General features: G+C 41.9%; 1 protein-coding gene across 2 annotated transcripts in view; it reads right to left on the bottom strand.

Annotated features, from left to right (window-relative positions):
• pamr1b (peptidase domain containing associated with muscle regeneration 1b) overlaps positions 1-13,798 on the bottom strand; it is a 38,894-nt gene that overhangs the window by 6,061 nt on the left and 19,035 nt on the right. For both annotated transcript variants that reach the window (XR_016115068.1, XM_088997331.1), the window contains exons 5-7: positions 11,346-11,563; positions 10,569-10,676; positions 2-172 (exon numbers count right to left, since the gene is read on the bottom strand). Coding sequence is in view for 1 of the 2 variants with exons in the window: in XM_088997331.1 (XP_088853457.1) it covers positions 2-172; positions 10,569-10,676; positions 11,346-11,563 (497 nt within the window). In the remaining variant the exon portion in view is untranslated. The remainder of the gene's footprint in view (position 1; positions 173-10,568; positions 10,677-11,345; positions 11,564-13,798) is intronic.

The raw sequence follows: 13,798 nt of genomic DNA, 5'->3' as shown, positions 1-13,798 counted from the left end.
CCACACTGAGGGGCATGTGCACTCCAGATGCCATCACTCAGGCAGATGGCAGTCCGTAATCCCTGCAACTGAAATCCTGCATCACAGTGGAAAGTGATCTTTGCCCCTGCGTGACGAAACACTCCCTGCGTGGATCCATGGGTGGGCACCGGCGGCCTATGACATCCCACCACTAAGCAAAAATACAAAGCGCATGCTCAGATCCTTTTGAAACAAATTCTCGCTGTAAAGAAAATGCTCAATTGTGAGCAGAGACTGTAAACTTGTTATTTTCCATCCTTCAAACACTGATGAAGTGTACTTGCCTGCTGGAAAATACTGCACAAATCCACTAATGTGTGACCTCATTGACTTCTGTTGCTTATTGGCCACTGGTAACATGTAAACCTCACCCTTGGAGACTTAATCTTTTGTCAAGAATGTCAGCACTTTGAAAGCCGTAAATGGCACAGACTCGTTCTTGAATTGTATGAACAGTTAACAGAACAAATTGGAGCATGTGGCTTGTAAATGCAGAAAAAGATGCAATAAAACGGGTTGTAGGGTAGTACCATTTGCAGAGTATCGATGAGAAGGTTTCTTCAGCCGTCATCTGTACAAAAGTGAAGGTTTCGGACGTTTCGCCTCCTATCCAAGAGGCTTCGTCAGCGAACTAAAGTCTGTCGTATCGGCCCCATTTATATATCCCTAATGTCCAGACATGGTGGCGCCGGACACAGCTATGATAGGTCCCTACTCTCAGGTTGGGGGGGGGGGGGCAGGGGAAGCCTCCCTGTGGCCCCACTGATTGTTCCTACATTCCTGACTAACGACTGGCCTATTACCCCCACTCCCCCTGGTATCACCTCATCAGCATAACGACCCTCATCAGCATTGCGAAAGTTGCCTAACCTGTTTTGCCTAAGCAGGCTATTGTATGAACGATCCAAATTGAACCTCACCCCACCAGACCGGTTTAATGAAGGATTTTGTTGTTTTATAAGAATCGCTTCTTTTACCCCCCTTTCAAACCATCTATGTTCTTTCGCTAAGATTTTAACCTCATTGTCGTCAAATGAGTGGTTGCTAGCTTTTAGGTGCAAATGTACTGCCGATTGAGGCCCACTAGTATTATCCCTGCGATGTTGATAAAGTCTTTTTTTGAGAATTTGTTGAGTCTCCCCAATGTACTGCTCTTTACAATTTTCATTCTTACAATGTATGGAATAAACTACATTACTTTGTTTTTCATTTGGTAGCCTATCTTTTGGATGCACTAATCTTTGCCTTAACGTGTTTATCGGTTTGAAATAAGTAGGAATTTTATGTTGCCAAAGGACTCTTTGTAATTTTTCGGAAACTCCTGCAACGTACGGTACTACTACTCCTCTCCTTTTTGAATCTTGAGAGTTATTGGTTTCGTTCGCTATTCTTTCTTTCTGACATTTGTTGAATGACCACTGAGGGTACCCACAGTTAGTGAGTGCTCTCCTGATATGTTTTGACTCCTTTTCTCTACCTTCAGTGCTAGTTGGTATTAGTTTAGCCCTATGCTGGAGGGTTCTGATAACTCCTAGTTTATGTTGTAAAGGGTGGTTAGAGTCAAAAAGTAAGTATTGGTCAGTGTGCGTAGCCTTCCTAAAGACTTCTGTTTTTAGCGCTCTGTCCTCTTTTATAATTACTTTACAATCCAAGAAGGCTAGTTGGTTCTCTTGAATGTCCTCACAAGTAAATTTAATGTTGAAGTCTACAGAGTTGAGGTGATCTGTGAAGGATTGAATTTCTTGTTTCTTAATTATGACAAAAGTATCGTCCACATATCTAAACCAGTGTCTAGGTTTTGTCCCCGGGAAGGATGCGAGGGCCTGTTTCTCCAGCAGTCTCAGTGGTGAGGACGAGGCTGCTGGCGGATGTTTCTCTGCATGAAAGAACCAAACTTAAACCGGATCACATCTGCCAATTATTAGAAATCTGCCTTAATACTACGTATTTTCAATTTCTGGAAAAATTTTATAAACAAATTCATGGTTGTGCTATGGGCTCACCAGTTTCACCCATAGTGGCTAATCTTTACATGGAAGAGATGGAGAAACAGGCCCTCGCATCCTTCCCGGGGACAAAACCTAGAAACGTCCGAAACCTTCACTTTTGTACAGATGACGGCTGAAGAAACCTTCTCATCGATGGACCATTCCTGTACGACTGAGAGCTTACAGAGACGCATTTGCAGAGTAGTAAACGTTGATTGAATGAAGTGCACCGTGAATACTTGATGGAAATGGAAAATTATCTAGACAGCAACAGTAAATAAACACATTATACTATGATACAAAATGTGTAGTTCCAAACATGCTGAAGTTTTTTAATGCATTGAATACAAAATACATACATTTATAGAGTAGGTGTCTCTGTTGCAACAAATTCTTAATGTCAATAAATTTGATGCGCTGTTATCTTTAACTTGACCCGGTCACGGGTGTAGCTTTATAGATCGAAACCACTCATCACCACAATCTTGTATTTTCCAACACATTCAATTTGCAATATTTTACTCTCTGACGGGAGGGAATGTATCTGGCTAACCACGATTGCAAAAAAAAGGTAAATCTGCAGTTGACTTTTTTCAGGGTTGTGAATGGCTTTTAGATCTGAGGTTTGTCCACCGCGGTTCAAGGGTGGAAACGTTTCATTTTAAGAATGTAACACTTAGACGAAAAAGACAGCTACATAGAGTTATCCTGGCAGCGCGTCAGATTAACACTTGCAGTCCTCCAGCAGTGCAGATTCCTTAGCACTGCAATGAAATATCCTTCACGTTTCTCAAAACTCTCTATCTGATGGCATTGGGACAAAAATTAAGACAATTTCTCCATGAAACGTCAGATAGAAACATTACTCGGGTTCCTGAAATAAAAATGACAGGCTGGAATTCTCAATGGACTACAGATGAATGAACCGCTTGGCATTTTATGGGGAGCGATGCAAGAGAGCAATGCAGACTTGTTTTACCATTTATTTTATAGCCTTGTGTGTAACCCGGAAAATGACACCACAGCAAAACTTCTTTTTGCGGACTCTTCTGGGAGATGTGTAAACTATAAAAACACAAGTTAAGTTCCAGACACCCATTAACGCAGGAGAGCCAAAATGAGGGAGCACAAACTCATTTCTTCCACTGCGTTGGGAGTCAGGGGGACTTTGTGATATTAACAGACCAACACACATTCAGGATAATTTTCCTCTTCCTTTGTGTACTTGCCATATTACTTTTACATCTTTTTTATCTTAATTCTACGACAGCCCATCTCTACCCAGTCCAAACTACAGTAAAAGCCTCTTACCTCTTAAAAAACTTTGCCTTCGAATAGCATCATATTCGAGGGTGGAAAATGAATACATGCGGTAGTAGACTTTGCCATAAACACCATAAAAGAAACGTTGAACAAACCACATTCTGTAAGTCCAAGCGAAAATAAAATAATTTACATTTGGCTATAAATGACCACTTGCCTCTCAGAGTCTGCAAGATTTTTCACTCATAAAATTCATTTGAAGTAAAAATCTCACCCAAGAGGTTTACTGACTTGCCACTATTCAACTGAAATTGACTTGCTGCTGGTTACGTGTGTAAATTATCAGACCCAAAAACACATCGGAGATATTTCTCTTTGGGAGTAAAACATCAACAAGCGTTCATTGTTGAGATAGGTGAAGACTATAGAAACAATGTCCGAAATGGAATATACAGTGATACCTCAATTTACGAACGCTTTAGTTTACAAACTTTTCATTTTACAAACATTAAATTTGCGAGAATATAATCTAGGCATACAAACTAGTTTTCGGCAAACGAACCAAACCACACAGAGCGCCACGGTGGCTGGCGGACTAGTATTCAGCGGTAAAACTACAAACCACACGGTGGAACAAGTGGCTGGCGACTAGTTTTTGTCACCCAGTGTTTTGTTATCGAGTGGAGTACTTTTGCTATTAGACCAAGAAAAAAAAACCACCACAGGCAAGTGGTAAGATGAAGAGGACACAAAAGAAAAGTACGGTTGAGCAGAAGAAGCAGCTCATCAGAAAACACAAATGAGTTGTGCGTTTGTGTGACTTCACTGTCCCAGTACCATTACGCATTGACAACTACCATGACAAAGGTAAATAAAATGACTTTATTATATAGTACAGTTTATTTAGTCAATTACAATAAAATAGCACATTTATTGTACGTAAAATAGGGTATATGTTATGTACTTTAAGGCTTATTTAGTAGAAATTTGTTTTATGGGACCTGGGAACGGATTATTCTCATTTTAATGATTTTTTATGGGAAATAAATGTTTGGCAGACAAAGTTTTAGCCTTAGACACGCTTTCTGGGAACCAATTAAATATGTAAGCTGAGGTATCACTGTATTTCTTATTATGAATTTGTGCATTTAAAATATATGTTTCTTCACCATATTAGCCTCCATGTAAGGATGTTTAAATCCGGTTCTTGAGATTAGCTTGTTCTACATGTTTAGGAGATTAATTGATTTAACCCTTTGAAGCACCTTGGAACCTGATAACATGGTAAACTGCCCACTGTCGTAATCTACTTTCCTGAAAGGATGAATAATAACTTCAAAATTTTAAAAGGAACATACAACATTTTCAACTGTAGGTGGTATTCCATCCATCCATCCATCTTCTGCCGCTTATCCGGGGTCGGGTCGCGGGGGCAGCAGCTTCAGTAGGGAAGCCCAGACTTCCATCTCCCCAGCCACTTCTTCCAGCTCGTCCTGGCGGATCCCGAGGCGTTCCCATGCCAGCTGGGAGACATAGTCTCTCCAGCGTGTTCTGGGTCGTCCCCGGGGTCTCCTGCCAGTGGGGCATGCCCGGAACACCTCACGAGGGAGACGTCCCGGGGGCATCCTAATCAGATGCCCGAGCCACCTCATCTGGCTCCTCTCGATGTGGAGGAGAAGCGGCTCGACTTTGAGCCCCTCCCGGATGACCGAGCTTCTCACCTTATCTCTAAGGGAGAGCCCGGACACCCGACGGAGAAAGCTCATTTCGGCCGCTTGCATCCGGGATCTCGTTCTTTCGGACACAACCCATAGCTCGTGACCATAGATGAGGGTTGGGACGTAGATCGACCGGTAGATTGAGAGCTTTGCTTTTTGGCTCAGCTCCTTCTTCACCACGACAGATCGGTACAAAGTCCGCATCACGGCAGACGCCGCACCGATCCGCCTGTCGACCTCTCGATCCCTTTCACCCTCACTCGTGAACAAGACACCCAGATACTTAAACTCCTCCACTTGAGGAAAAATCTCCTCCCCGACCCGGAGAGGGCACTCCACCCTTTTCCGACTGAGAACCATTGTCTCAGATTTGGAGGTGCTGATTCTCATCCCAGCCGCTTCACATTCGGCTGCGAAACGCTCCAGCGAGAGTTGGAGAGCTCCACTTGAAGGCCCCAACAGTACAACATCATCTGCAAAAAGCAGAGATGCTATACTGAGGCTACCAAAACGGAAACCTTCAACGCTTCGGCTGCGCCTAGAAATTCTGTCCATAAAGGTTATGAACAGAATCGGTGACAAAGGGCAGCCTTGGCGGAGCCCAACCCTCACTGGAAACGGTTCCGACTTACTGCCGGCAATGCGAACCAGACTCTGACATCGGTCGTATAGGGACCGAACGGCCCGTATCAGCCGCTCCTGTACCCCATACTCCCGAAGTACCCTCCACAGAACTCCACGAGGGACACGGTCAAACGCTTTCTCCAAGTCCACAAAACACATGTAGAGTGGTTGGGCGAATTCCCATGCGCCCTCGAGGACCCTGCTAAGGGTGTAGAGCTGGTCCACTGTTCCGCGGCTGGGACGAAAACCACACTGTTCCTCCTCAATCTGAGGCTCGACTTTCCGACGGACCCGCCCCTCTAGGACCCCTGAATAGACCTTTCCAGGGAGGCTGAGGAATGTGATCCCTCTGTAGTTGGAACACACCCTCCGGTCCCCCTTTTTAAAAAGGGGGACCACCACCCCAGTCTGCCAATCCAGAGGCACTCTCCCCGATGACCACGCAATGTTGCAGAGGCGTGTCAGCCAGGACAGCCCCACAACATCCAGAGCCTTTAGGAACTCCGGTCGGATCTCATCCACCCCCGGGGCCTTGCCACCGAGGAGCTTTTTAACCACCTCGGTGACTTCAGTCACAAGGATCGGAGGGCCTACCTCGGAGTCCCCAGACACTGCTTCCTCCAAGGAAGGCGTGTTGGTGGAGTTGAGGAGGTCTTCGAAGTACTCTGCCCACCGGTTCACGACGTCTCGAGTCGAAGTCAGCAGCGCCCCACCCTCACTGTACACAGTGTTAGTGGTGCACTGCTTTCCCCTCCCGAGACGCCGGATGGTGGACCAGAATTTCCTCGAAGCGGTCCGGAAGTCGGCTTCCATGGCCTCACCGAACTCTTCCCATGCCCGTGTTTTTGCCTCGGCGACCACCGAGGCTGCATTCCGCTTGGCTAGTCGATACGTGTCAGCTGTCTCAGGAGTCCCACAGGCTATATAAGCCCGGTAGGACTCCTTCTTCAGCTTTACGGCATCCCTTACTACTGGTGTCCACCAGCGAGTACGGGGATTGCCTCCACGACAGGCACCAATGTAGGTGGTATTGCTAAGCTCTAATGACTTGTAAAGTACACGGTATGGGCAGTGGAGTAAATATTGCTGGTGCAGTCGATGATTAGAATAATTGGGGTTGGGCGGCGGGGTGGTGGTGATCACATTTGCTGTGTAGCCTGCATGGAAATAGGAAATAACAATCTATACATTCAAATATTAGTCAGAATAGGTTTCAAATGAAGTGATGTGTCGGATGCAAAAATAAAAAGTACTTAACGAAGCATGATGATGTAAACACTTAATTGACTATAGAATCGGATTATTATTGTTATTTTTCATCAAAGCCAGACAGAAAGAATCTATCGGAGCTGAGTTTGCCAGCTCGCTCCATCACAGCTGAATTCAGCCTTCTGATGCATCTTACTTCCCCAACTGGTCAAAAGAAGAATTCCCCACCACAGCAGCATGAGAGGATAATTTTGGCACATTTACCTATGACCACTCATGTACATGCTGCAGGGACTATTCCGTCCACAAATCAAGTACGCTACCATTGTAGTGCGCCTCCAGACATCCATCCATCCATTATTGAATAACGATTATTCCTCATTATATAGGGTCTCGGCCGTCTTCGGGCACTAGGTGGGGGACACCCTGAATTTGTTTCCAGCCAATCGCAGGGCAAACAAAGACAAACAACAGTCACTCTCATACTTACCCCTAGGGACAATTTGAAGTGTTCAATCTGCCTGTCATGTATGTTTTTGGAATGTGGGAGGAAACCGGAGGACCCGGAGAAAACCCACGCGGTCCCGGAGAGAACATGCAAACTCCACACATGGATCCCGGAGCGGGACACGAACCAGCGACCTCTGCACAGTGATTCCAGACATTGCCTAAATAATAGCAATGTTGCCATGTACTGGAGACCTAGCGCACAATACACCAAAGACCAAAACCAAGACTTACCGAGCACAAAGCCTTCAAAATCAGATTTTAATGTTGGAGTACGTACATTTTATTTTTCAAAATGGTTCGTAACGATAACTGAACATCTGTAAAAGTTACTCTGAGCAGTCAAACGCATTGTCCCCTTTGGGATTATTTCATCTCATCATCATCTCATCTCATCCCGTGGCCTAGAAGGCCGTAGGGGTGCCATGATGGACGTTTGGGCAGTCAGAGATCTCCAGCGCTCTCGGTCTTCAGCAGTTCGTAGCAGAGTGTGGAAGCTGCAGCCTGTCCATTCCTTAATGTTGTCCATCCAGCACTTCCTCTGTCTTCCTCTTCTCCGCTTCCCTTCCACTGTCCCCTCCAGGATGGTTTTGGATAGTGAGGTATGCCTTATAACGTGGCCAAACCAGGCCATTTTACGACGTTCACCATTGAGAGTCCAGGCTCTTGTTCTCCAGAAAGGGTGGTGACTAGTTGTCTGATGTAGTCGTTTGTCTGGTGTTCCCTGTAAGATATATTGAGCATCCTTCTGTAGCTCTTATGCTCAAACGCCTTGATCCTGCGCTCTGTGTCTGCTGTAAGTGTCCAGCTCTCACAGCCGTATAACAAGGTGGAGAGTACTAGAGACTTGTACAGCCTGACCTTCACTGCAAAGCCGATGGTATTGCTCCTCCAAATTCTGGCCAGTCTTGCCATGGCTGATGTTGCTATTGCCATTCGTGATTTAATCTCCTTTGTGGAGCTGCCATCCTCACTCACAAAGGACCCGAGGTATTTGAAATCCTTCACCACTTCTAAGGTTTGCCCGTTCATTGTGATTTTTGGTGATGTTGTTTTATTGTAGCTATTGACCAGTATCTTGCTTTTCTCTGCGCTTATTTGCATACCGTAACCCCTCGCTACCTTTTCCAGTCTGGAGGTAAGCTCCTGGAGTTCGGCTTCGCTTTTTCCCATCAGATCTATGTCATCAGCGAACCGGAGGTTACAGATTATTATGGTTATGGGATTATTTAAGCACTGTTAAATCAAAACAGCAAAATGTTCTGACATGATGACAGAGGTCGATCGAGCAAACAAGATAAAATGTATTTAAAATGGATAGTGGCAGAATAGAATACATTATCATTGTTTTGTTGTGTTGTGTTTATCGTCCTGGGTATGTTGATTTCTTACAAAAAGAGCAACACTACAGCAAGACAAAAGCAAGACAAAACAGCTAATATTCAAAAAGCCCAGCCTTCACTCACTGAGTAACCAGCTTCATGACCTGACCTCAGCCCCATGAAGACGGCCTCTATCATTTTAATTTTTATACTCATAAAATAAACACTGGGATTACTGATACATCATTATTCATTTTGTACTTTACATGTTCAAGTGCTGATACATTTATTATTGTCTTCTAAAAGGTTGTCAGTTTTAATGACTTGGGCTTAATTTTATGTGATAGACACCATATTAGGTATGTGGGAGTTGTGCCAAATGTTGCTTCGTTGTGACATTTGGACAAATCTGGCAAACATAAACATTCAATCCATTTTAATTCTCCTTATAACATAAACATGAAATATAGATAATACAAACTGACAGCAACATGAATATACTGCACCTGAAATGTTTTGACAAACCCATCATGTAAAATAAAACAGAATAAAATCAGTCCATCTTCTTAACTCATTCACTGTCATTCACAAATGTACTAGGGAATTGAAAATATGACGTAAAGCGCCATTCCCGAATTTGTTCAGCTTCTATTTTTTTCTTGTGTGGGTGCCGATAAAGCCCTGGTCATGGCCTCCAAATTTCAATTTTTTCCCATGTTAGCGCTTTCTTCCAGCTTCAGCTGTTGTTAAAGCGTTATATAAACCAATATTTATTTATTGCATTGTATTTTGGACAGCTGCCCTCATTTTAAGCTCACTACAGACCAATATAATTTAGGAATTAACTTTTTTTCTCATGAAAGAAGAGAGTCTAAGGTTTCTGACCCTGCATTGAATGTTCATGTAGTCCGATAATTCAATATTCTGTGGGTCCTGAAATTCGAGTGGCAATAACAAAAACCCTGGCACGAGAGTGGACACATTTTTTGCATGTCTGGCTATGAATGAGTTAAAAAGCTGAATGCGTGCTGGGAATCCCAAGCAATATGTTGAAAATAATAATAATAAATCGTGAAAGTATTACCTTCACTTTTCTTGTGCCATGCAGGCTTGTAATCAGGAAAATTAGAATTGAGAAAAACAAATGCTCACATTTTGTCAAGGTTTAGGCGGTTGCACCTTTCAGAGAATGTTTGTTCCCCTCGAGAAAAAAAACCTCCCTAAAGTCCTGAAGTTGTAACAATGCACAGCCTCTTCATAATGACGTTGCTAATCCTACGACACGCACGTTCTCTGGCAGCTCCTCCTCTGCAACTTTGCCTCATTTTCCTCCAACACTGCTCTTGTTTACTTGTCTTCTCCTTTCTGCTCAGTCCTTCCGTGACTTTTGCTGATGTAGCTCTCAGTCCACTCAGACTTTACAGACCTGATTCCCATCTTTCATGTGAAAGTACTCCATCTGTTTATGATGTTCACATTGCAACTAACAAACCTCTTTTACGTACAGGTCTACTTTTGATGGTTTTTTTTTTTGTGGTTCTGAACTTTGGTACCTATGATGTTACAAAAATACGATGACCAACTCATATTACTTGATTACCGCCCATCCTGTGTTAGAGCAGCGCTTTACTTATGCAATGGGTCAACAACAACACTGTTCGTAAGCAACAGCAAAGGTGGACAGCGACCAACAAAAACAGTACTTTATGTGTGTGGAGAGAATGGCATCTGCGCGTGGGCAACATGCACCTTTTCAAAACATCACACCAGACTGCAGGGGTTGTTCCTGTGATATCCAATTGACTAATGATGACTCAGTTGACCCAGGAATGAATGTCAACTGTACCCACCCAGCAACAACTAAAAACAGATGTGACTGGGTTTGGTCCATATTTCTGATGTGTTAAGAAACTTACCATTTTCGCACCTCTTGCCTGTATAGCCAACCAGACAGGCACAGTGATATGTGTCAGAGCTGTCGAGGATACAAGTCCCATCATGTAGGCAAGGAGATGAGCTGCAAGCTGTCAAAAATAAATACAGCGTTAGAGTACATAAATCAGGACTGTATAAAAACATAAAACCGTGCTCGCACTGGAGGGTTGGAAGTGCTTGCACCATTTCCAAGTCATTTTCACTTTCCGTTTCTAAATGTGTGTAGTCATGTTGTAAAGCGCTTTTTAATGAGATATGGTTTTACAGTTTGTACACGGAAAGTGTATCCAATTTTGGGCACACTACATTATTGGTTTTTGCCCGATGTCAGCTGTTGTATCTTCGAGCTTCCTCTGACCCTGATCGGGATAAGTGGTATAGAAAATGGGACGATGGATAAGTAATGGAAAAAGGAATGTTGGGGACCCACCTCGTGATTTGACTTACACCGAGCAATATCATGTTGTCTAAAACTGGGACTGAAAATCCAATTAAATTAAACACCTCAAGCTATTTGCAATGAAAGGCATATTTGTTCATTTTGGCTCAAAATGCAATTTTTGATTATGCTCTGAATTCATTGTTTTCATCACATTTGGCATTCCAGCTCATGACAGCATTTTCCTTTTAATGTCCCAAATAATAACTATCCATCCATCCATTTTCCAGGCCGCTTTATCCTCATTAGGGTTGCTAATTGCATACTATTGCACTTTAGTGTTGGTTTAGTGGGAAGCAAATGCACAACAAAGACATACCTGAACTCTCCTGGAATGTAGCAAAGAAGCCATCAAAATTCTTGTAACCATCAGACTCAAAATGAATGTGAAGACTGTTGCCAGAGCTACGAATGGGAGCGGGTCTGTTGTTTCCACAGAACCGACCTATAACACGAGAGTTGATGCTGTCACCATCTCTGACCTCCACGAAGTCATAGTGACAAGATTGATGTACCTCCAAACTCAGCATCATAAACCTGTTGGTATGAAGACCAACATGAATGAAATAAGCAAACAAACACAATGCAACACCTTAGCAATTGTTGCGATCACATTATCCCGTCTTCGGTGAGCACCTGTGTTATCTGGCGGTGTTCCACCAGCTGCCACGAAGTTGCGATGCTTTGAAGTACTCAGAAGGAAAACGGGCGAAAATAGGCAATGCACATGCAGTTACAATTGACACTAATTACACTAACGGCTGCAGAAAATGACTCGAACTTTGAATACATACTTTGCTGTTGTGAAAAGTGACTCAAATGGGTGTTCCATTGTACAGTGGGACCTTGGCTTACGAACTTAATTGTTTCCCAGACAGAGTGTGTCAGGCGAAAAGTGTGTATCCCAAAAAATAATTTCCCATAGGAAACCATTAAAATGAGAATAATGCGTTCCCAGGTCCACATAAAACATAATTTTCTACTTTCTAATTTTCTAAGCCTTAAGACTAGACAAAATATACCTTATTTTAAGTATAATAATAAATGTGATAGAGTATTATGATTAAAGAAATAAACTGTACTATACAATAAAGTCATTTTATTTACCTTTGTGATGGTCGTTAATGGCTTGATGGAATGGATGTCCGGCTGGCCTAACATAATCAGACATCATTATCATAATTATAATAAAAGTCAATTTCATTAAAAAAGTATTTTTTCTAAATATATATATATATATATATATATATATATATATATATATATATATATATATATATATATATATATATATATATATATATATATATATATATAATTATTCTACATACTGTTTTCTTGATGTTATATTATATCCATTTGGTTATGCTCCTTTCAGTGTTGTAGTTTTAGGTCAGAGTTTTTAATCCAATCAGAATTCAGCTAGCTTGTGTCGCCAGGCTGTATGAAATCTGACCGACGCCTTCAGAATCAACAGTGAGGGCGTATGTGCGCTGTACATGAACGGGCACATGTAGTTGATATATAGTTGCGATAGCCAATCAGATCACGAGCTGGCACAGTAAGGCCAGCTAGAGGGCCTCGCGTTGAACATGACATGTACGCGTCCTGTGATTGGATACTCACTTTACCTCAGCCCTCAGCGGAGGCAGCGCTATGCAAATCAACCAAGCTACAACAGATCAGACCCGGAAACTTCAGCAGAAAAAACAAGTATATCTACTCGCTTTTTTAACCCACAATGGCTGAAGGAGAGGACAACTCGCTGTCGCATGTAGGCCTATTCTCAAGAACAAATGAAAAAGATTTGTTTACTTTTATTTTCAACAAATAGTTCGTTTTGTGAACGTTGTTTTTCTTATATTAAACTGACTGTAATTTAGCGTAAAATCTTGTTAAAGATTGCATATTCTTGGTGGACTTAATAAAACTTTGTGGACAAATGATTTTAAATTTCCTTTTATTTTTTAAGTGTTTGCAGTATCACGTACATTGACAAGTTCTAATTGCCGATGCAGATTTATTGATGTGTAATTTCTCCGGAAAATATCCTGTGTTGTAGACGATTAAGGTGATGCCACTGCGTGCGTGTGCTTTTGTAAATGATATCTCCAGCCGTTGTGTCATAAATTATGGTATTACGAGGGATATTTGTTCAAGTCGGACTAAGCAGGACTTCACTGAAGGCCTAGGTGTGAAATGCACGGACCGCCACTGATATATATATATATATATATATATATATATATATATATATATATATATATATATATATATATATATATATATATATATATATATATACATTAAAGTCTCGTTATATCGATATTCAAGGGAGTCCGAAAAAATATCGATATAACCGGGACTATCGATATATCCGACCCTGTTTGCATGTAATTTTCTTCGTGCGTGCATAGAAATAGTATCGATATAACCGGGACTATCGATATATCCGATATCGATATAACGAGACTTTACTGTATATATATATATATATATATATATATATATATATATATATATATATATATATATATATATATATATATAATGTATATGTATAACGTATATGTATATGTATATATATGTATAAAAATGTACAAATGTATGCATGTCTAATTCGCATTCACACTGGAAACATTCCTAGAAGTGCTTCGAAAATTTTCCGATCATTCACCATCCCAAAAAAATATTTTTCATCATCAGTACCGCTTTTTACTGTGAGAGCCTGGACAAACACTTGACTATTGAAAAATGGATAAGTAATGATGC

The sequence above is a fragment of the Hippocampus bargibanti genome, linkage group LG05 (genome assembly GCF_051943395.1).
Source record: "Hippocampus bargibanti isolate YZ-2025 linkage group LG05, ASM5194339v1, whole genome shotgun sequence".
Classification (NCBI taxonomy): domain Eukaryota; kingdom Metazoa; phylum Chordata; class Actinopteri; order Syngnathiformes; family Syngnathidae; genus Hippocampus; species Hippocampus bargibanti.
Note: the sequence above shows the minus strand (reverse complement) of the source record. Positions and strands in the feature narration are given on the sequence as shown.